Source organism: Syngnathus floridae, chromosome 13, assembly GCF_059516105.1.
Source record: "Syngnathus floridae isolate MCC-2025c chromosome 13, RoL_Sflo_1.0, whole genome shotgun sequence".
Classification (NCBI taxonomy): Eukaryota; Metazoa; Chordata; class Actinopteri; order Syngnathiformes; family Syngnathidae; genus Syngnathus; species Syngnathus floridae.
In genome coordinates, this window is record NC_142425.1 from 9,285,437 (window position 1) to 9,309,529 (window position 24,093).

The following is a 24,093-nucleotide window of genomic DNA, read 5'->3' on the forward strand; positions in this document are numbered from 1 at the left end:
GATGTCACTAATATGATTTTTTTTTTAAAGGTGGACTCGTCCTCCAAAGGTCACCGTTGCGACGTTCTATTTCGGTAAGAATGTTCCGAGGCAATGACGAAACATAAAAACAAATAGTTTACGGTGTGACTTAATGATTGACTCACGCAAACGTTGAAAATGACACTTGTGAATCATATGCTTGTTTCCGTACGACCTTAAGAGCATTCAAATAAATAAATAATCGTGCCGGTAATGTCGGTGGGCTGTGACGTCAGCAAGGCAGGTAACTAACCACGCCTCCTAGATACAAGGTACATTTGTAAACAAACTTGTCATATCCAGGAACTAGAGTGCCTGGAAGGGATACTTAAGTAAAAGTGCAAGTTTCTTCAGAGAAAACAAATTAAAGTCTGTTCTTTGAATAGTTGAGTTAAATTAAAGTATCAAATATTAAGTATCAAAAGTGCTCATATATATATATATATTAGTCATCATTTTATTTGGTCAAAAAAAATTCAGGTTTTATTTTGCACTAACATGGGAGTATGGATGTAAAAGTGAGCATTTTACTAGTAAAATTAAAAGACGGCAGAAATATAAAATACATTTACATGAAAAATGACTGACGTACAGAATGTATACATATGTGCAAGAACAAATAGGATTCAACTGAAAACAAGCCTGCAGCCTGCATTTGGAATACGCAAATAACATGAGTTTAATATTGATTTAACAATTTAGCTAAGCCAAGAAACAAATTATAAGAGTCAAAGCCATAACCTCAGAACTGTGAGGCATAAGCACTATCTCACTGAATGAGTACTCCACCAATTCTCAAGATTGCTGGCGTCTCAAGACGAATCTAATCTGACAGAGACTCAATGCCTTCCGAGCATTGAATGTACTGACTGAAATGCCAATGCCGTCAGATACCATGATAATAATCAGTAATTGTGATGCAATTCAGGAGGGCGCTGTACTCTGTATCCACAAACAGCACTGAGTATCTGATCACAAACAGAGCGGGGAGGAGACGAGCACAGCCCCAAGTGAATGATCACGCTGTCTGAGAACTGAATCATCCTGCTTTGTGTCTGTGAGTGAATGCGGCGGTGAAGTGTGTACCAAAAAAAAAAAAAACCACAGGCGTTATCTTAGACTCCACGTGCGAACAAACACAAGATAAGCCTTTACTTATAGCCCACACGGCTCCCTCTGTCACTTTATCTGTCGTCATCTCTTTTCTTCTCGCTCGCACATGCTGACTCTACAAACATATATAACAAAGTGAAAGAAAATGTCCCCCCCCCCTCACTTCCTTCAAACTTTCAAAAGTTAAGGTGATGTATGTGTCACTGGACTTCCTCTTTTAGCCATTCAGAATGACCTGACCTCATTTGCCGTAATTCGACATCACGTTTGAGCTGACGATGCGGCGAGTGTGTGACACGATTTTCTTCAGCTTCTTTCGCTGATCAGAGGTCTCGCCAAATGACTACTTTGGAGTTTTAACACTCTTTGGCTGGATTTGCAGTGCACGTTGAACGTTTTGTGCTACTTTAGCGACAGTATATCACGTAAATGTTCTCGCCGGCCTAACGACATTTAAATGGATTCCATCCAAGTCTACTCTCGTCAGTTCATTTATTCTAATTGAAAGCACAAAATGTCCTAGTTTGATCCTTTATGCTAAGTATGCCAATGCATGCATTTGTCATCAAGAGGCCTAGAAACCAAATGAGCTGCACACGAGTTGTTCCATGATGGAGGACATGAGTGCAACCCCCGTACGTGGACGCCATAATGCATCTCACATACTTCTGGGAAGGCTTTATTGACAGGGGAGGAAGGCAGCGGCGGCGTAGGCGGGTTGTAAACATTTCACATTGGACATGAGATCTGGTGGGACTGTGCAGACTGAGTGTGTGCCTACCACGGACTTGTATGTGTGAACAACAACATGTGTGGGACACGTGTGGGCGTGTGTGTGTAACATTCTTATCCATCAAAGTCAGCAACTAGAAGGCCCTCTGCTTCAGGGGTAAAATGAAGCGTGTCCTACACCGTCGCTCATCCTGTGACGTTTCCTCCTGATTTACTCTGACAGATTGACTGATTGAAGAACTGAGGAACCACCACACCTCGCCTGCTCCATTCCCGATGTGAGCATACCTGGCTATAAGTGTCACGTGTGCTAACCTTGGACATCAGTGTGGACAAAGCACCCATGTTAAAAAAAATGTCCATCTCATCTGAGGTTCCGCTCGTCCCGCCTCTCGACTCACAGCACAGATGAGCGATGACACATCTCGAGCCCAGGCGGCGACTTGTCTAAGGAGCGCGGAGAATGTGCCAAAGCGAACGTGCCGTGCCGCGGAATTGGGGGGGAGGACAAAAAAAGAACGTGTCACTTCAGACTGGGACGTAGTCACAGTTTACAGTAAGTGTGAGGCCGAACACCATTTACTTCAATGTGAGTCACGACAACGACACGAAGCGGGGGAAAAAAAATTGGTCGCGAGCTCACAAGAACAGTGGAACACAATGACTACAGAGTGCTTCCAATTCCAAAAAGCTCCCATTGGAAATAATAAAAGTAATTTGTTCCAGCCTCCAACTGTCACCATCACAAAAGTGCTACACAAGTATCAATTGAATCATTCTATCGTAAAACTAAAACAATGTAAAACTGCTTTTCCCTTTATTACTCTGCTGTCATTCACTAACAATACAAATAATGAAAAATATATATGATCGTCTGAACGGCGCCAAACGGAAAAGGCGAGTCAAAATATTTCACAATTCTCAACAACTATGCATGTGAACGTTATTTAAGATGAATACCATGAAGAACATTCTGTCTGTTTTGGTTCCATGTTGCAATTCATTCATGCCTTTGAGTCACAGCATTCCAACGTGGCGGCTATTGTCGAGTCAACAGTTAACGCGCTTTCAATGTATCGTGTTCTGACATGTAATATGGACGCAGCTGTAATTGGAATGACTCAATTAACGTTATGTGCTGGTTCAGTCAGAGGTCACCTTGTAAAAATCTAGGTGGTGTCTCTTTCACATTTCAACCGATGATATTTTGATTAGTCATTCATTCAAGTGTTCCAGGAAAGACAACTTTTTTTTGATTCTTTCATGTATTCTGTACGAAAGTCAGATCAAAGCAAAAGAAAAGAATTGTGAGCACGGCTTGCGTGTAGTAACACCGAAGCGTCATCGACTGTGAGGATACAATGTTCTGTCGTGGCTCAGCCTATCACGTTTGTAACAAGACGTTTTGACACTGCTACTACATATTTTGCAAACCATTTGTCTTGTCACTTGTGTGTCAGCCTGCGTGGATGAATCATTATGGAAGTACTCACATTCTGTATTTGAGTAGAAGTACGGATAATTTTGTGAAGAAAATGAGAATAAAAGTACCGGGTTAACTCTTTTACTGAATATAGTAGAGATGAAATGCACTTAAATAAAAAGTAACTGTGATTTTTTTTAAATTAAAAATCTTTTTTGTTTTAGAAAACAAAATGTATATACAGGACTGTCTCAAAAAATTAAAATATTGTGATAAAGTTCTTTATTTTTCAGTAATGCAATTAAAAAAACAAAAATGTCATTATACAATATTTGAGTTTTCTTAAGTTGTATGCCATACTCAGCAATATTAAAATAATAAAAGACTTGCAATATTTCAGTTAATTTGCAATGAATCCAGAATGTATAACATTTTAGTTTTTTTAATTGTATTACAGAAAATAAAGAACTTTATCACAATATTCTAATTTTCTGAGACACACACACACATATATACTATATATACCCTGTTACTTCCCACCACTGTCATCAAGGCCCAACAAAAATCTTAACGCGTCGCCCGAACACCCCCACAAACTCAATAATCCTCGACTCCTGCTGGAACTTGTGCTAAATAAGCTAATGAAATCCACCCACCGGGACGCAATGAAAACCTTTATAGAGGCCACGTTGTTCAATTTGACAGCCAGCGGCGGCGATGCCCGAGGACGTTGCGGTCACGCAGAGGTTAGGTGTCGGCGTGGAGTGCATGAAAGAGAACAAAGCGTACACAAAAGAGAAGGGGAGAAAGTGAGCCGAGAGTGGGCAGGGAGTGTGGGAGGCTGGGTAGGTGGATTTTGGCAATGTGCAATGGACGTCTTGCACATTAGTTGTGGCGAAACAAAGACCACGGACATTCAGTCGAGTGGTGATGGTGCTCTTTGAGGTCGGACTGTGTTGAAGTGTGTATGAGGGAGGCACACGCCAAGTACACACACACACAGAAGAATCACAGAAGTGGTGGAAAGTAACTACAGTTAATACAAATACTTTATGTACTTAAGGGGACTTTTTAGCTTGATGCTAACAAACAATATAAAATGACTAAGGTCAATGGCAAGGCACTATTAAACATGCAAATGTACTTTTTCAGTTGCTAGCCTTTGCTAATTTTGTTTTGCTTGTGTATGACATGATGATTCTGTCAGAAATGAACAAAATCTGCAGAGATGTCTTTGTGCCAAATTGTCAATAAAGGTATTGTGTATATATGACTTGTAGGACAAACTTGACATTTTTTACCATTACTTAAGTAAAGGAGATGAATCAGGACTTTTACCAAACTATTATTTTAGAAAGTATCTGCACTTCTACTTTTGCCACCTTTGCACATAGAGGAAATTGTGTGGTTGTGTGTGTGTGTGCTGTGTACAGTAAATGATGATGAATACTAGATCCAGGCATTTCCTTTGTTGGTGCAGGCAAAATTAGGAATTGCTAAATCGCCCCAGTTCCTCCTCCTCCTCCTACGCAGTTGAAAACACACACTTACTCAACACACACACACGCGATCCCAGCCCACTAATCCTCCTCCATCGGGGTATCCGAAGCTGCAGGCTAATTCCATCTTGGCCGGCTCTCCTCGTTTCTTTTATAACTCTCCCGTCACTTTTTGCCTAATGAGTTTTTTTTTCTCTCTCGAAATTCCGACCCCCACTATTTTTCCGCAGCGACCCCCGCAGCCCCTCTTCAGAAGGTCAACTGAGAGTTTCCACATCAGCCTCCTCCCCCCTTACCCTCGCCTGGGAGGAGTGTGGGGGGGCGCCCTTCTCTCAATTCCCAAAATAGCCCCAATTGGCGATGTCATCCATTCTTTGCCCCCGCTGAAGTGCTTGAACTAGAGGTCGGTGTACTCTCAGCCGAGCGTGGATGTTTATGGAAAAACGATAGCAAGAACGGACAAAGCACGCCGGCACTTCCGAGAAAGGTTTATAGTGTAAACAGAATGCCAAGCAATGAGGCACAGTGAAATATTTACTACGTATGGGCGGAATAGTGTGCAGCTAAAGTGAGTCACCCGAGTTCTTCTGCTGGCATGTCACTCACGTTCAAAGTCGACTCTTCAGTATTTCATCCATGTGACTGTCCTCACGAGGGTCGTGAGTAATAACATATGTGAGTGATGTTCTGTGGTGAACCATAACATGGGGGAAGTTCGAGCTACTTCTTTTTTTTTTTTTAGAACAGAAATAAAATTGTGTATTATTTCTAACCACAGTTTTACTGTTAATTCCAAAGATAGAGGAAAAATTGTGTACATTAATAATTAAGTTTAATGTTTAAAAAAAAACATGTGCTTACCTGATGATAGATACAAAACACTAAATGATCACAATTTTTTTTTTACTTCGAATACTACCTTCAAAACGTTTGCAAATAATCTTATCCAAAGACATTATTTTATGATCATCAAGCCCACGCTTGGTAAACTTCCATTCGAAAACAGGGATTGTCTTATGATGCATCCCAGACACCTCAAGACAAACCTCAAAGCATTCCGATTATATGTCAACAACAACACAGCTGACTGCCATAAGCCAAATTCAAAAACATCTTTTCAACGTTATTACAAATGGTGAACTTTGCTTGAAAGGGTAGAAAAAAAAATCTCAAATGATAAGTACGCGTGTACCGATACTTCAGTTGTTTGCCAAGTGTGTATTAACCATGGAATCTCTGGCCCAATGACCTTTCTTCGAGCACCGCCGTGACATTCACCGTGACCCCGAATATTGCGCTCGTTAGCAAATGTTAGCATGTAGAAAATCTGAGCGCGATATACGCGCACTACTTTTTTTAATCATTCAATATCTTGACCTTACATAGTTAGCACATATAAGGGGCGCCTCTATATCAGAGTCTCTGACCTTTTCGGTGTCACACATTGGCTTTCTATTTGGAGTAATGGAACAATCCCACCTCTCAAGGCTCCCGGCACATAATCTGTCAGTCGTGGCATTCAAAAGATGTCTGGCCTACTCTGAACCCAAGCACCACACGCAAAATGTCATTAATAACACAGACGGCATTGTTTGACGTTACAAAACTATCGCGCCGCAAAGGGGGGGCGACATAAGGGGTAAAGTTGAACATGGGGTGCCTCGAACCCTCCCGGGCAAAAAACAACTTCAAACCGTTAATATTTTGTGTAGCACTCCATTACGAATAAATCATAACAACATGACAGCGGTGGTTAACGACAGATTGTTTACTAGTTTATGATTGCTAGCGCTGGTGTTTTGTTGAAGATGGGTGTGCGTGCTCGGTAAATTTACAATCGCGCTTGTGCATGTTCGCGAGGGGCACGGCTTTGGGTTAGAAATTTGAAGTTGGGAAAGGGCGGGCGTTACACAACCCATCTTTGGAATTTGGTTCTTTGAAGAAGGTGCGGCAGACACAGGAATCCCCCAGTAGACGGAAGCTTCAATGTTTACGCCCTCATTCCCGAGGATCAAACTAATAGCCATCTTAAATTGAAGTGAAAATCCCCGACGTCAAACAATCTGTTCTTTAATGATGATTGACTCAGAAGTTGTTCTCATGTCAAGATCAATCCTTCAAGATGGAGCCGAAACTGGTCACCAGCCAAACACAGTCTAATTGACATAATAAGATTTAATCTTATTTTTATTAAGATTGCTAAATAATTTAATATTTCCAATTTCCTACTCATTCTATTGTTTATTTTGCTTTCATGTTACACTTTCCCAGGTTGTTTTGCTCCACTGTGAAAGTTCCTGTGTAGGCTAGCAGCATGGCGGAAAAATGCGAGCTTGGATCGAGGGTGACCTTTCATAGATAGCTTTGCCCGGCGCTGAGGGATTATCTGGACTGTTGAAGGTCAAAGGGGAGCACATTAGCACCTGCCACCTAAAGGGAAGTATGCATAAATAATGGCCACTCATTGAGGTTTGAAAGTTACAAAGACTGTCTGGTGTATCGAGATAGCGGCAGTAAACTAATGACACAAGTAGCAAGTTCTAAAAACAAAATAAAAAATTCAAGAAGCGTAAAAATAATCAACATTTGACTGTGGTATGGTATTTCTTGAAAAATTAAAAAAAAACATCCTGGAATGGAAAAACGTTTCCCACGCTGATATGGGAGTGGTCATCCTTCTTTTCTTTTTCAATAAATTTAGAACGACCGTCATTTATATGCCGATTTTCCCGATTCTCGGGCTGGCCCGGTTTATATGCTGCATGAATAGGGGAGGGGGGGGGGGGGGATCAGTTATCATGGGAACTACTGTTTCTACATCCAAACAATGGTAATTATACAACTAATTATAGAACAGCTTTGATTGTGACTGACAAGATAAAAGAGAAAATGCACCACAACAACCTGCGGGGGCGAGTGTTAAGCCTGTGCAAGAAGTGCAACAAGAACGTCACACTCAGATTCTACCGCCTTGTTTGGAGCGTCCCGTGCCAGGATTAGCGCCGTTCGGCATCGGATTGCCAGCTGTGAGCTCAGGTGGCCTCATGAAGGCTCTGACTGTGACGTCAAGGCCGGCGCTGACGCACAGGTGGGGCATTTGGTGAGCATCGGGTGTGAAAAGCCCTGACTTGGAACGAACCTGTTCGCCAGCCTCGGCTAAATATAATCGGAGATGCGCAGCGCCGCTCAAAGACAAGAATCAGTATGCATGTGCCTGCGCCTGCGTGTGTTTGGCCTTCTGTTACTGTAAACCACGACACGCCTATCTGAAACCTCAAACTGCTGGCACAATACACACACACATGACACAAGTTGGGTCCCGCCCTGCTGGTGAACTCCTCAGAGGCCAAAAAGCATGTGACACCTCCGCTTGGAATGCCAAACAAGTGCAATCTTATTTGTCAGCAGCTACAGGGGAAGACACATATTACACATTTTTCACACACACACACATTTTCACACAAACTTATGTCAAGGCAACACAACACTGACACGCGTGATGAAATACAAGGACCCTGTTCTTACACGACGATTCACACTTTAAATTGAGATTTTACTGACGTTGACACAAGATGATGGCGATGAGAAAAGTCAAGAGTTATTGTCATCACTGTCCATGATTCGTCAAATGTTCATCGACTGGTACCGTGTGAAATCACTGGAATCGTCGCACGTTATGATTATTACTATAGCCGCAAATTAGCAATCAATCGTGGTCAGCAATTAGGATTTAATTCACGCCTACGTACTTGTATTGTGACCACAAATTAGAAAGCAAACTCGAATTGTTGTATACTTGCGCATAAAGCTACTTGCAGAGAGGTGGGAGAACAACGAGGTGCGATGAGGGTGTGAACGAAGTTCAACGAGACAATATGCCGGGAACGGCAACAGCTTTTGTTTGTCATGAGAATAAAAAATGTATGTAAAATGGATGGCACTGTGGACGTGGGCGATGGCATCTGTGATTTTGAAGCGTGGCTACCTGTGTCTGGAAAAAAAAAAAAGTGTACAGCACCCCCCCCCACCCCAATGCCCACACTTTTGCTATTTGTAGCATCGCTACCTGTCTGTGTGGAGGCAAGCGTCTGAATGCGCGTTTGGCGGATGGACGGGTGGGTGGGTTGTTTGTGTTACGAGGGGGGGGGGGGTTGCAGGAATGGAGGGGGGATGGAGGGATGGCACACGAGAGGGCAGAGTGGTGGGAGGCTGGTGTCACGGCCTGCCTCCCACCGCCAGGCTGCACGCAAGGAGCTGACAGCTGACGGAGCGAGTCTGCAACAAAGTCTCCAACAAAAGGTCGCAACTCCAATCAGACTGCTCTCCGGACGCCTCTCATCCTCTTGTACCTACTGCAGGGGCCTCGATTTGCACCTTTCTACGCACTTATCTGTGCTTGACCATATTTATTGAGTAAAAAAAGGATTTTTTTTGCTGTGTGTGTAGGTGTCTGCCCATAGAAAGTCATAGACATGATCCATTCCAACAGTTTAAATTAGCATTAACTTTCTTGACAGTCATTAAAATGTGAAAAGTTAAACACTGGATTATTCTTTAAAGCCCCCAAAACATTTAAAATTTATTTCAAAATGGCAGACAAAGACTTTTTTGTGGGTATACTCATGATAGGCACGCGAACCAAATTTCACGTTTGTAAAGAAAACAAAATGATCTGCCTGCCGCATTTCCGATTAAGCGAGCTTAAATAAAAGCCCCCGTTTGAAATCCTTTATCTGTTGAGAAATCTTCCCTTCCTGTTCTATTTCAAACTTTTGTAATCACCCCCAATTAGAGCGTCTGATTCTTTTGTGAATAGCAGCGGACAGACAAACACTTCTCCTGTTCTGTCTGCTGCATGAATGATCACTAACACGAGGAGTTAAATGTCAATAGCGAGGCATGTAAAATGCATCTTATGATTCATCAGGACTAAAAAATAAAAAAAAGTCTTATGAAAGACTTGTAAAATTAACTGACTGGAGTCATACAGTCTAATGAAGTTGACCATGTGATCATGACTTCCTATTTGGAAATCATCACGATGCACCACACATTATAGAATGTTCTTTTTTTTTTAGGGGGGAAAAAGAATGCTGAGAGGAAAAATGCGTGACATTTGTGGCCTTGAGACGAGCTGATGTCATCCACTCGAGTCTCTGAAGTTCATTTTCAGTGTGTGTGTGTGGGGGGGGGGCGGGGGGGGTCCCTCTAACTAAGCAGAAAATAAAGTGTGCAATGTATACTTGAAAATAAGTTTGTTTTATCTGAAGTACAATACAGGCTGTCAAGTTCTTACAGGAAAGGGGAGGGGCAACGGATAGTGTCTTAAAAGTAGTGATGGGAAAATGAAGCATCAACTGGTTCAATGAAGCAAATTTGAAGCTTCATTTGCCCTCACTACTTAAAAGTCAATTTTCCATAATGTCCCTTTAAAGTCACACTTTTGAGTTTTTTAACCAAACTGCTTCATGACCTCATCTTCTGCAATTAAAGTGCATGAAATCGTTGCTTGTGATGCAAGTGTTTCATCCAGCTTGTCTGAAGTGTTACTCCTCCATTAGCGGACCGGTCCACGAGCTGTCAAGAGCTAGTTATTTTTTATTTCTGATCTGAGACATCGGCCCGCAAGTCCACGCTGTGATTTAAAATAATATTGCCCTTATGGATTCACAAGCGAGAAGACGGACCATCATATTAGGCCTTTGAGAGTGGATTTTTAATATAATTAAAAAAAAAATGAAAGTGCTTTCTTTGCACACTTGAATCTAGCATGTGAATAAATGAACTGGAGCTTCAAGTTGGTTATGAAAGAGAAGGAGGTCCCAGTGTATCACAGTAATGGACCAGGGGGGTCATCTCTCATAACAAACAGATGTGTTATCTCATCTCAAAGTGGTGATAGTGGTCCTTCATTTCCTTGAAGGGATGTTTAAAAGGTCAGTTAAATAATAATCAGATGATACGGAATGTTACAACGCTTGCTTTCTTCCCATTCGGCTTATGTCTGCTGCCACCAAGAGGCTGCACGGCGACTGGTTTAGAAGCTGGGGAGGGTGAAGTGGACAAAAATAAAAGCAAAGCAGCCAAAGGTCCACAGATAATTCCAAATAAATTTATTTTGTTTTTCATCCACTGTACAAAGCAAGCATGGAATCCACAAGACAGCTGGAAATGCCTAAAGTGTGTTCCACCAAACAGAAGAGCTAAGATGACCTGGAAGTGCAAGGGGGAAAAAAATGTCTTAAGGTGTGACAAACTGGCTGCCAAACCATTTTTTTTTCTATACAAATGAACTGGTGTTTGCACCGTACCACAGGGGGAGGTCTACTCCAACGCCTTGACAATGGCCTCGTTGGCATCCACGCTGATCTGGACCTCCGCCCTCGTGACCTCGCTGGATGTACCGGCCAGTTCAGCCTGGGCCTTTTCCAGGTTGGCCTTGGCAGCCTGTTAGGAAGAGCAAGAGCGGTGACACGACAGACTAATAATTTACAGATTGCAAAACAATTAATCTTTCATTTTCAAATTTGCACAAATGAGAGCTCCATTGTGCAACGAACTAAACGGTCACACACCTACACTCGCCTGAGGAGTTTCTGCCATAATCACAGCCAACGGAAACATCTTTTCGACACAATACTGCCACCTACAGGGCGTTAAGACTAAGTGCAACAAAGTATACTATGACAAGCTGCTTAGTTGAAATCTAAAAACATTTCTAATCAATTGCACAGTGTGTGTCTAACTTTCATTAACAAACACCTTTAAAATAGTCTCATAAATAAACGGCTCGACGAGGATGTGACATTTCACCCAAATTTGGAATATACAGTACACGAGGACAACAAATGCAAAAGACCAGGATGGTTACAGTTTTATATATTGGAAAACAAAATTGACATTGATTCACATCATGAAGGAAAGAATACCAACCTGTTATAAAAAAGCAAATCTTGGCAACAGTCCCGCTGGTAAAAAGGCGACTGATGACGGAAGTCAGCCGGAGAAAAATCTCAACTGCCGCGTTTGTTTGGAAAGCTCCATTTGTCACAGCGGCGATTAGAAAGTAGAAATGCCAAACATGGCTGGAAGTTAAAGGTCTCCCAGTGGGGATTTGACACATCTGCTATAATTCAACACTGAGTGACCTTTCCCTCCTTATTAGCGGCGTGGCTTTGTGAGCATTGTTGCCGCACGCTTGGAGAAAGGGGTGAGGGTTAAATTAAAAAGACAAAAAACTCATTTTGTCCTTTGGAGTGAAGTTGACAGTGGCATTGCTCAAGGTCAAAACCGGGACGGCGTTGAGAGCACGGCGGTGCATTAACAAGCCTGACATTTAAAAGGTCAAGTGCAACTGCGAGGACGTCCGGACGGGTCGTCACCGATCAAAACGGGAGGTAATTAAAACTCGTCCTCGGGTTCAAAGAATGCTTTCTGCTGTCAAAGAGCACGTCCCTGCTGCGAGACGGAGTAAAGGCCTGTAATTACTCTCGCGACCTCTCAACATCATAGATGAGGAAACCCCCATCTTTCAAATCTCATTAAAACAAACCCACATGTATAATAAATAAATATAATTTGACTCGTTTGCACTCATTTTTCCAAGAAACAGGCAGAATTATCCACAAAGACTGTCTAGGTGATAACATTTAAATTACAAATAGTTGTGGTCACAATCTGTGTTTTTTACTCACAGCCACATCAAGCTGGTCCAGCGGTACGGCCTCCTCAGCTAGCAACTGCACTGAAGAATCGGCGTTGACAGTTATGGACCCACTGCTCACTATGTGACATTCCAGGGAGGGGAATAAATTAATGAGACAAAATATAGAAGCATTATAGAACATCCAGGTGAGTTAGCTGTTGCCCCCCTTACCAAAGTATTTAACAGAGGAGCCATCGTCATTGAACACCGTGACAACGCCAGGCCGGAGCACCTGCAAGGTGGGCACGTGGGCGGGGAGGATACCAAACGCCCCGGTGAGTGTGGGCACGTCCACTTGCTTCACACTGGCCTCTCTGAAGAACACCTGCAAGTGCGGCATAAATATATGGAAAGTTATTGTTGATTTTGGAGATGCTTGCCAGTTGTCATTTTTGACTTTTTAGTGCAGAATCTGACAATTTGACTGGTAGGTGTCATCATCTGATTAGCTGTAGAATAGCTGCTTATCGTAGAGTAGAGTAATCAATACAAATGCTGTCGTTTTGGGGTGACAATCCATATACTAATGTTGACAGAAGATGCAAGGTTAAAGAACTGTCGTGAAAAAAATTGAGTCGGAGATCATTTAACATATCAAGTTAACGCCATATTAAAATCAAACGTGTGGTCGTAGTAGGTATGACATTCACACAAAAATCATTTGTTAGCTAACGTAGATGTAGCAAGTTACATTGCAGGTCAACAACAAATGAATGGCAGAGCTTTAGGCTACTAGCTTGCTAAGGCTAACACATTGCCGCAAAGTGTGCATCAATTACCGATAAAATCCGAACAAAAATAAAGCATTAAAGTGTATAGAAACAAAACTGGCAATAGACATACACATCCGGACGGTTTTTAAGAAAGTCTGACAATCTATTTTAAGTGGATATTGATCAAGCTGTTCAGCTAGCTAGGCCTGGCTAGCATCCCCAACGCCGCGGCTACCTGAGTCGGAGAGGCGAAAGTGAAGGACATCTGCGGGGCACCGGTGGCTGCCTCGGCATAGCAGCGTGCTTGCCTAAGCATGGGGAGAGAACGGCGGAGAAATCTTGCTGCCATCATGTTGGGAAATTCCGACTTGTTTCAAGAACTACTGACTGACAGAGGCTCCCAAATCCCCTTGCTTGAAGGCAGTTGGTGTGCGCTTGGTGGACAAGGACGTTGGGAAGCTACCCACAAGGCTTTGCGGTGGTGCAACTCTGCTGGGTAATGTAGTTTTTAGGGCAGAAAGCCTGAGGCGCGCGGCCAAAGTGACAGTGAGAGAATTTGCCACGAGATGGCGGTATAATACTGTTGAAATTACAGTGCTGTTGTGGCAATACCTGAAGTAAAGGGCTTTTTATGCTAAAAGATAGACATTGCTAAGATATTACTATTATTACAGCACCTTTGTATTATTTACAAAAATGGCCTCTTCCAATGTTGAAATTATGAATGTAGACAACTTCGAGTGAGAAATTGTATTTCTCCCCTCGAGCAGCCATACAGTCGGCTTTACCTCACTGGTGACGTCACCAGGCGCGTCTCCGACTGGCCAGTGGGCGTGTCCTAAATTCAGGATCACCCATTCATAAATACCTTCAAGCCATTTGAAGAATCTCCACATTCAAAAGTGCTCATTCCAGACTTTGCTGTGGTTTTCCCCCTCCGCCCCTGGCCGGACCACGCAGGTAGAGCAGGTGAGTGCTATCTACATGTGTGCGTCTTTGCGAAGCCTGATGTGGATGAATGCCTTTGATGCCGAGTGTGTACATCGCTGCATTCAAGCAATGAGACCCCGCTGTGTCAGCGATTAAGTCCATTTAGCTATGATTCGGTTTTCTTGCATCTAAGATGCTCTTTAAATGACAGCTGATTTGCAGGAAATCGATCACTGTTGCTGAAATATGGCGGCACCATAAACAACTGACTGTCATAGATGCACACTACACACTAAATAATACGATGCACGTTGTCGGTATGATTCATACACTATGTATGAGTAGCCTACAATGTATTCGCATTCTAAATAAAATAAACATAATTGCAGTAATATTTACCATCAAATATTTTTCAACTGTACAGCTGATTACTTTGGTAAACGTAAAGGTGTTTGGACATTCCTCTCATATAATAAATAAAAAATAATTTAATGGCAGAAAAAGTAAAACAATGAAAAAATGCCTTTTACAAGTTCAGTTATTGGACATTTATTTATTTATTTATTTATTTATTTATTTATTTATTTATTTATTTGTTTGTTTATTTATTTATCCATATCTAAAAGACTGACATCAGTGTGTGCTGCTGGTTTGGTTAGCAACAGAGTTCAAATGGGTTTGGTCATTTTAATATCTGAACTGTGAAAGCACTCTAAAAACATGTGTCGAAAAGAGATCAACTCTACTTGGGCCAGTTTGACCCAACTTATTCATGTAACCTAAAAAGTTAGGTTAAATGAATCATTCACAAAACAACTCAGGTTGGTTGTGGCTAACCTTATATTTACGTACCACCATGCCAGACGTTTTAAAATGAATAATACTCTCCATTCTCGTGGCATTCAGTTGGACCTGTCTGCTTTCTCCCAGGTGCATTTTCTTACATAATGTCTAACTTGACATTTAAGCGATGGTTTTGCTGCTTTGTTTTGCTCCTGGCCATACCGCCACGCTGTCCTGTTGCTTTGAGGCCACTGGGACGCTGCTGCAGGAGGATGGTGGCGAGGGGGGGTTGGGAAGCCGGAGGCGGATTCTCTCAACACACATACACACACACACACTTCTGATGCTACTGCTCCTTCTGCGCACTGCCCTCCATCAGGGGTGAGACACAGGAAGCAAGCAGGAAGCTTATTGACAAGCTACGAGCATCGGGTTGTATTTACAGGCTCTGGTGCTGAAGTTGCTGCAGTGAGTAGCGGGCATGTTGCTTCTTCCATGCTGTGGTGAGTATCCAGGTTGTGTGGGTAACGTGTGTGTGTGCATGAGTGAGTGGGCGTTTGGTTGCTGCAGTAGCAGGATTAATGGCCATGATCTGAAGGAGCCAGCCCAGGCACAGCAGCAGCAAGCAGCAGTGGACCTCAGCTTCTGATTAGTAGCAAGAGCTTGTGTTTCTGTGATGGGGAGGTTTGTGCCGGAATGGTGGATGACGATTTACGCAACACAGATGCTTTGTTTTTCTGTTTGGTCGGTGATTAAACGCATGCATGAGCGGCACGTGAGGGACGCACTTGGATCTGCTCACAGTTTGAATTTTTTATTATTTTTTTTACAGAGGATTGCTCACACAGCAGCATCAGCAATCATTCTTCTTGTGTTTATTATTAACGTGACTTACAGTAGCACGATAGAAAAAACAATCTTAGCCAGGAAAATTGTGATTTTGCAATTTTTTGTGCAATTTTGAAAGTGTTGTTTAGTGCTCACACTTGACTGAGTCCAAGTTCACACAGTGATTGCCGATCACAATGTTTTGGTATGCACATTAATCGAGGATCATCCAGTATGACTTAATTGGTCTGAAGTTTTCTTTCATTTCTTCATGATGCGATTTAGCAAAAATCAGTTCCGCCTTATCTAACAAATCCTTCACGAACAATTAATCGACTAATGGATTATTACTCCCATCCCTAATGTGGTTCATTTCTATATAGGTCACAAAGATGATAGCTGGAATCCGTCCATTCAGGTTATCATGCTCAGTTCATTTCTTACTTCCACTCGGATTGTCAACAGAGGCTCTCAGCATTCACGTGTAGCCGTCATTTCTCGTTAGCTTCCGTGATTTGATGCAAGCAAAGGATTGTGGGTATAAAGTGGCGATAAAAGGCTGTTGCGTGTTGATTTTTGTGACTTGATGAGCAGCTCCCGTTTCCTTCCTGTTGCCTCTCAGGGGGACTCCATAGTTGGCCTGGACCATGAGCTATGAGTCTACCGTCTGGAACATCCTACCAGAAAACTCCACTGTAAGTCTGGTCCCATGTGTTTACACGTTTGGTAGTTAATAAACAACTTCCTGACCCGGCATTAGTAAATCAGTGATCCGATCCCGAGTTTAATTTCCCCGCACAAAGAAACAAAGATGACGATGTGATGTATTTAATCGTATCCCAGGAGGTGCCGCTCGAGACGGAGGAGCAGCAAGATGGCTACGTGCTTCTCCTGGTGATCTTGTCCATCTTCCTGGTGGGGACGTTGATCTTCGTCTCCATCGTCCTCATCACCTGCCGCCGCTGCTGCCGAGGAGGAGGTCAATGCTGTGACAGGTATGAAATGGAATTTTTTTTTTTTTTTTTCTTCCAACATTGCTCTCGCAAGATTTACATTTTTTGTTTGAGAAATTATCTCATGTTCAACATGTTTGACTGGTTCACATGCAAGTGCTTCCTTCAAGATATCACATTTATTAAATATGTCGACTTACATAATAGATGAGGCTCATTGGAATTGCATATGAAGCTTCCTTCACAACAATCCCAAATGCGTCTTTAGTGCGGTTACCTCACGAGCAGACATTCAGTCGTTATTGCGTGTTGTTTACAATTGGATGGGTTTTATTTATTTTTTAAATATTTGACTGCAGCATACATTATCACCCACACTTAAAAGATGAGAGCAGAAGATAAACAGAATATGAAGCTGCCAAAAGGCAAGGAAAGGATTTGGCGGGTGGGTGAGAGCTGCACACAATCAGCCAGACTGGTACAAATGACGAGTATAATGAGATTTCATCGCACCCGATGGCGGTGATTAATACCCCCCACGCCCGCTCCACCACTCTCTGCTCTGTGAGACACACACACAGAACACACATTTCCACACTGATATGAAAACTGTGGGAGCCACACAGGAAATGAAAGACAAGAGGAAGCTGAGATCTGGAATGACACACATACATGCATGAAGCCCATAGCTCTGCACCAAGGAATTCGACGGCGGGAAATGACAGAAAAGGGATTTCATTCTCTTTCTCATAAAGCAAATGGCAGGCATGGGGATTTCATTTGGATGGAGCAAAGCAAACAAAGATATTTAACCAAACACCATGTATGTGACTCAAGGCTTTTGTTTTTATTTTGTTATACTAGCATGTGCTCGAATTATTTCAATGGAAAATTATTTATTGAGATAGTATTCATACTGTATATGTCAGATTTTTACACAATCGCAGTATCCGAGTTGCTATCCTCACATTTGTTGTTACTGTGACTTTGAGTGTATATGGCTTTAAAAGGCGGAGCCTTGTCTGGTGAGTGACATGGGTGTCAGTTAATGGTGTTGCATCATTTTCAATTCACATAAAATTGATATGCATCAATTATATTAATTATTAAGAATATTATAAAGCAACAATATGTAAGTTATGATGATGGTTTGCTATCATGCCATCACGACATATTTTTGGCATCACATCTCACTATTTTCTGTTTATGATTGCAGTGTTATAGTGCCGCACAGATGAATAAAGCCAAACTACACTCGAACGCAACCCGAGTTGTGGATAGATGTGTGTGTCGGGGAAACGTCCAAGTTAATAAAGCTCTCTCTAACTGACATAATTTAGCTCCTCTCGGAGCTATTTTTCACACAGGCAACCGAGGCATCAGCTTCTGTATTTGTCCCTCTGGCTTGATCTGAAAACAAGACAGAGCTGTGTAATGCATTTAAATGTTGTTGTTTTTTTGTGCCGCAGTGGCAGCGATGATGCCGAGAAAACCACCGCTACATACACGGAGGAATCTCAGCCCACCCATGGTAAGCGTGGGTGATGCTGTGTAGGGGGTGTACAGTGATTGATAGACGGAGGAGTGATGGAAGAAAGATGTCTACCGAATACGGAGATGCTTTTATCATGTCAGCAGAATGTCTAATGTATTAAAGTTAACCCCCCCAAAAAAAACGATTTTTCGAGCGAGTTGGTTAAAGCTCCCGCATGGGTCTTACAACGCATTCTGATATTCTGCGGACTATTGAATGTACTCTATCTCTGCAGAAAATGATTTAATAAAAGGCAGTGTGAAACTGCTTTTCTCAGGCATTTTTTATGAAGGAGTTTTAGCACTCAGCAAGCAATATATCAGACGGTTCCCGTCGGAGAAATGATCAAACAACCGCAATCCCTCGGGGCAACATTTCTTCATTTTTGTCTTTGGGTAGAAATCACTATCAGGGTGGATGAGTCCGACTGCCTGTCAATGGCGAGCTCTCATGACCAGGAGACAGAGCGCTTCCTCTCTACGGGAACCACGGGCCGGCGTGTTTCCTTCAATGAGGCGGCGCTATTTGATCACGGCAAGAAGGCCCAGGAGAAGGGCCGCAGGTTCGATTCCTTTTAAATTCACCTCACGGTCTGCATGGTGAAAGCTTAAACTGGCTTGTCAGAGTCCAGAGTTTCATGTTACACCATCTGCGCCACAACTTAGACATGCTTTCAGCGGATCTAAAGTTTAACATACTTTCAGCCACCATAAAAAAAAAAAGCCCAAATTTGAAATTCTGAATTCCAGATACACTCTGACTGAAGGAGACTTTCACCACCTTAAGAACGCGCGGCTAACGCACCTCCACATTCCGCCCCCGGCGCTCAAGATAGTCACCATCCATGAGTGCGACTCGGCGGAAAACACCATCGCTATGACAACGCGCCCCGTCGCCAAGTCGGCGCTCTCTATCTTCCAGGTGACTCTCCCAAATGATTCCTTTAGCCCCGTTGCCTTATTGCACAACCTCCTCCAATGTTGAATACGAGTCACTTCGAACCCATTTACCACCCACTGTGCTTTCCTTTATTGCCATCCCAGTCTGATGATACATTTTGTCACGCAATATTTAGAATAATAAAAGACTCACAGTGTGTTTGAACCCTTTCAGCCCATGCTGTGTCCCCTGCCGCAAACTGCACTGACCAGTTTGAGCCCCAATTCCAGCTCTGCTCTCCCCGGAGACACCCTCAACTCAACTGTGGTGGACGCCAGTTTTAGTGCAAGTCCTTCTGCTAAGACAAACGGAGGGTCGGTAAGTTACCTCCAAGTATTTTATACTCATACATCTGGAGGTCTTGTGGAAAAACAGATTATCATCATTGCTGCTTTCCATCTTCAGATGGAGATGATCGCAGGAGGATCCCGGGGACGAGGAAGCAGCTTGAGCACGGGAGGAGGGACGGCCCCCGCCACCACCATCCCTCCTGTGAGCAGCGGTCCAGGAAGCCAAGGCACGGTGCAGCAGTTCTTCACGAAACTACGGCGCCACGCAAGTCTGGAAGGCGCCAGTCCCTATTTCAAGATTAAGAAATGGAAGCTGGACAGCAACCAGAGGGCTTCAAGTCTGGACATGAGAGGTAACAAACTGAAAAGAAAGACAGAAGCTATACTGTCCATTTATTGATCATGTGACTCCAATTTATCTTCTGAATTTGAAGCCAAAAATTATTTTTACCCACTCCATAAAATATGTTTGGCTGAGACAAAAATGAACCATGGTGCCACGGTAATAAACTGCGAGAGGTGCTCTGGCTGCTCTGATATGCACAAACACACACAAGACAGATGGCTTGATGACTCAACATTTGCTAGGTCCAACTCAATTTAAACCCCCAAGTGAATCCTCCCTGCCATCATGCATACACTCACACACTTTCTACTACTGGATCAGTTTTTCCATCACACCAAGACTCCAAAGATGATCTCAAAATCTTCTTCAGATGCCTTAGCAGCTGATGCTCTATTTATACAGAGTTAGATATCATCTCCCAACCACCTGTCACCAAACTTTCCGTGTGTTTGCCATGAGTCAGGCTCTCCGAAGAGAAGGCAATTCCAGCGTCAACGGGCCGCCAGCGAGAGCATGGACCAGGACGACACACACCACATTGACCTCATCCAGTACATCGCCCGCAGTCAAGACATCGCCTATTGTCCCGGCCGGCCCGTGCTCCCCGCTCCGTCTGCACCGCCCCCTTCCCTCGGCAGGTATCTTTAATTCCCTTGCCATTCATCCTGTCCACTGCTTTGCTTCGCAATCATTCCGCCAAAATTGCTCGGCCATGATACGCAACAGGTATCTGCGTTCCAGTTCCTCCAAACATGCTACTCAGCTAAGATAAGGACATGCCAAGGCGGCCATTGCAAGCCATAACAGTCATTCCGTGCTCTGTGAAAACAGCCGTGTCGTCGAGGATAGTGATATCTTCTGACATTTTTGCGTTTCCTTTTCTTCTTTAACTGTGTGCAACCACAGGGTAGAGGTAGAGGTGATGGTGGAGCCCATCTGCAGCCATACCGGACCAGGGGTGATTGGCTTGTCCCCTGATCCCCAAGATGAAGCTCTTTCCCTGGGGACAAGGGAAAGCTCTGAGCCTCTGGTGCTTCAGGATCCCCAGACACTTTACCGAGACATTTGGACCTTACGTGCATCACTAGAACAATACGCTGCCTCTGACCATAGCAGCAATAACGATAGGAACTCTGTCTGCAGCGATGCTGACAGCGTGTGTACAGAAAAAGAAAAGGAAGAGCTCCCCAGCTTTTCATCCCAGGATTTAGGAGATGAGGCAGAAGGTGCCGAGGATCACAAGGAGTCTTTGGTGTACATAGATGAGACGCTGGGGGAAAAGAGTGTAAGAAGTCGGAAACAACAAAGTACCGAATCGGAGCGAGGCGGGAGCGATGGTGAAACGTCTACGCGGAAATTGCTGCAAATGGACAGTGGCTATACTTCAATAGAGGCCCCTTCTCGTGGTTCTGAAGATTTGCGGATGTTTGGAAGCAGCAGCCCGAAGGAGAGAACGGCCCATGAGAAGAGGAATCGTTTCACCAAGGCGGGACGATCTGGCACGATCGGTGAGAGCTTTGAGTCTCACCTCTATGAAGAGGAACCAGATGAGCAATTGCTGGGCGCCATTGGAGGAGTTTCCACAGATGTTGGTCCACAGAGTTGGTTTCCATACGGTCAGATGATCACCCCACGGGAGGCCTCGCACCCTCCAGCTCAACCCGCAAGCCTTCATCAGAGAGACTACAGCATCGATGAAAAAACCGATGCGCTCTTCCACGAGTTTCTCCGTCATGACCCTCAATTTGACCAGCAGGAGTCGCCGCTGAAGAAACATCGCTCTCGAATCCATCTTCGAAAGCAGTGGCAGCGACACAAACAGTGGAGCGACCCCGGTGTCAGACACTTCCATTCCTCTTTCGAGAGACAACGAACTCCACTACGAAGGGGTGACAGTGTTAACTGCCCGATGGAAACCAGTTACCATAGCATGCTCCCCCGCATTGTCAGCGCACCGGACGAGGAGACCAGCGACGGCAGCACCCCCGAAACTCCAAAGATAGAAACCACAACTAGCGACGTTGCAGAGAAAGGTTCCACTGAAGACCAGATATCATCAACGCATCTTCAACCATCCGTCCCTGACAAAGACGAAGGGCAGAGTGAGCATCCAGAGACTCAAGACGACAGCAAACCACCCGGACACCCCTTAGAACCTTTCGACGAACGGTCACCCATTCAACCACCGGACTCCTCTGGCTACGGCCCACAAACCATCACGGCAGAACTCACGGACAAACTGACGGCTAATCTAGACGAGAGGCTCTACACGAGCCTTCGAAGGACCAAGGACACGCCAACTGAGTGTTTGACGGTGACGGCTACCCATGTTTCTCCAGACCACAGTCCAGTGTAGCTCCACTCGTCTTCACGATCCAGCCCATAGCTGCTGATTCATGGCTCACTTTTGATGATTCACAATGAATTTCAAATCAGATGAACGAACCAACCAGGCGGTACAGTTCAGTTTGGTTTGTTTTGGTACAATAAACGGTTATTTGGACAGATTATTCGAATGTTACCCGTAATTAAAGAGTCTGGTGCTGCATGCATATGCAAATGAGGCAATTGCTATCCACGGTCGTTTTTTAATGGAACCATTTTTTGTCTTCCGTTGTCACACAGATGTTACGAGCATCTGTGAAGCAATCAGATGATGGTGTGTAGCTCCACCCTGGTACTATCGAACAATTCCGAACTTTTTTGTAACAACTTTGAGGGTTAAAATCTCAAAACAGAGCATCATACTAAATTGAATCAAACTGTATCGCTTGGTGGTAATTTAAAAGTCTTAGTTTTGTCATTTTCTAGGTCATTTGTGAAATGATTTGAGTCGAAGGTACGGTGAACATTCTTTTTTTCTGTTCCTGTCGTTTAGAAAGTAACGTTATGTTATGCTAATCCGCTATGTGGCAAGTAAAGTGGTACAGGTGTACACTAAACTGTAACAAAATAATATAAATTAAGTTATTTTATCTCTATTTATGATTTATTTTATTCAACAGGAGTTTACCTTTAAAAAATGTGTTTCATAGACCCAAATATAGAATATCTTCCGGCATGGCGTTTCAAGTTAAGCTAGTTGATCGGATGACTAGTTTGCCTAATCATTAGTTGGGACTCTCACATTCTTTCACTGGGTTTGTACTTGATGTAAACTGACACAAGTCACAAGTATCAGTTACATTTGAAAACACTGACATTTTCCATTGCTAGCTAGCTAGTTAGCTAGCTAGCTATCAAACGCACAGAAAAACACTGGATCTTTTTCAACACATGGTGTTCCGATAGAATAGTTTAGTTTGTAAACCCTCTCAGAATCTTCTTCATTGTTGTTATTCATAAGTAGCTAAATATATTTTTGTATGTGCTTTGCGTGTGAACGTGATAGACATGCCAATCCGTTTTTTTAAACAATACAGGACTGTACTGTAGGGTCTAGTCCTGGTCTTGTGGAGGTTTGCAGTTTTTGTGTTAGCAGAGAGATAAAAGTCCTCGCTCTCACTACGGATGTTTGTAGTTTTTGCTGGATGTCTCTGAAAGGCATGACTTCTTGTGCATGCGGCTCAACAGAAAGGACTTCATTTGCCTTGCATTTGACATCTTTGTTTTTCCCGTCGGCGTGTACTCGTCTACTCCTGAGAAAGATGCCAGCAGATCAGAAGCCTGCCAACTTACAATGCACCCAATAGCCAATCTTTTTTTGCTCCTCGATCGCTTTGTTTGAATCTAAGCCTGTTTTGATGATAGCACACGATTCCCCGGGGGGTTTCCTGACTCATGAGCGGAGAAGGGAGCCTCTGCAGAGCGTGGTGTTGAATATAAATTTTAACAGCAGAGGGGAAGCCCTCGTTTTTAGTCTCCATTTCTTTTTGAGCCTGTTGCATCGTGGTGCATCTGCAGTTCAGGTCTGACGGATTCCCTGAGAGTCAAGATTCAGCATGTTGGTACTAAAACTTAAATCAGCGTTTTGGTTATGCTAATGAAAACGTTCATGTTCTAATGAATTGAACGCGCACATGAACAGATTAGTGGTAAGTGTTTGCTATGAGGTCGAGTTTTTGATGAAAATATTATGGGCCATTGGCTGACGACCGGTTTAGGGTGTCGGGTAAAATCAATCGCAAGATTTGACTGTTTACAATATTGGATAATATACTGCAGAGATTAAATAAATCTTACTGAGAGTTGTGCTGTTGTTTGTGAGTGAATGTATTTTGCGAAGTGAAAAATAGCAACTCCCTGTTCGTGACATGCCAAGACTTCCATGTAAACAAAAGCCCT

The 24,093-nt window shown here is 43.4% G+C and overlaps 2 protein-coding genes and 1 long non-coding RNA gene across 5 annotated transcripts; 2 read left to right on the plus strand and 1 right to left on the minus strand.

Moving 5' to 3' along the window:
* Positions 1–17: 17 nt before the first annotated feature.
* LOC148388551 (uncharacterized) lies at positions 18–3,480 on the plus strand. The gene is made up of 2 exons (XR_015862080.1): positions 18–74; positions 2,090–3,480. It is a non-coding gene; the product is annotated as an uncharacterized LOC148388551 (long non-coding RNA).
* Positions 3,481–10,878: 7,398 nt separating this feature from the next.
* atp5f1d (ATP synthase F1 subunit delta) lies at positions 10,879–13,684 on the minus strand. Its single transcript, XM_088394397.1, has 5 exons — positions 13,442–13,684; positions 12,665–12,818; positions 12,483–12,571; positions 11,100–11,235; positions 10,879–11,001 (listed from the first exon to the last, which is right to left on the minus strand). The coding sequence occupies exons 1-4, from the start codon at positions 13,556–13,558 to the stop codon at positions 11,113–11,115; spliced, it is 483 nt and encodes a 160-aa protein (XP_088250523.1). The 5' UTR covers positions 13,559–13,684; the 3' UTR covers positions 10,879–11,001; positions 11,100–11,112.
* Positions 13,685–14,019: 335 nt separating this feature from the next.
* cbarpb (CACN subunit beta associated regulatory protein b) lies at positions 14,020–23,996 on the plus strand. 3 transcript variants are annotated; one of them, XM_088394395.1, is made up of 11 exons: positions 14,074–14,175; positions 15,365–15,422; positions 16,370–16,442; positions 16,591–16,742; positions 18,170–18,231; positions 18,634–18,796; positions 18,984–19,155; positions 19,348–19,491; positions 19,579–19,816; positions 20,273–20,447; positions 20,716–23,996. In XM_088394395.1, the coding sequence occupies exons 3-11, from the start codon at positions 16,395–16,397 to the stop codon at positions 22,163–22,165; spliced, it is 2,604 nt and encodes an 867-aa protein (XP_088250521.1). In that variant the 5' UTR covers positions 14,074–14,175; positions 15,365–15,422; positions 16,370–16,394; the 3' UTR covers positions 22,166–23,996. The 3 variants fall into 3 exon arrangements, with proteins under 3 accessions (XP_088250519.1, XP_088250521.1, XP_088250520.1); XM_088394393.1 differs by lacking the exon at positions 15,365–15,422 and having other exon boundaries at positions 14,020–14,175; XM_088394394.1 differs by lacking the exon at positions 14,074–14,175 and having other exon boundaries at positions 14,237–15,422.
* Positions 23,997–24,093: the final 97 nt, after the last annotated feature.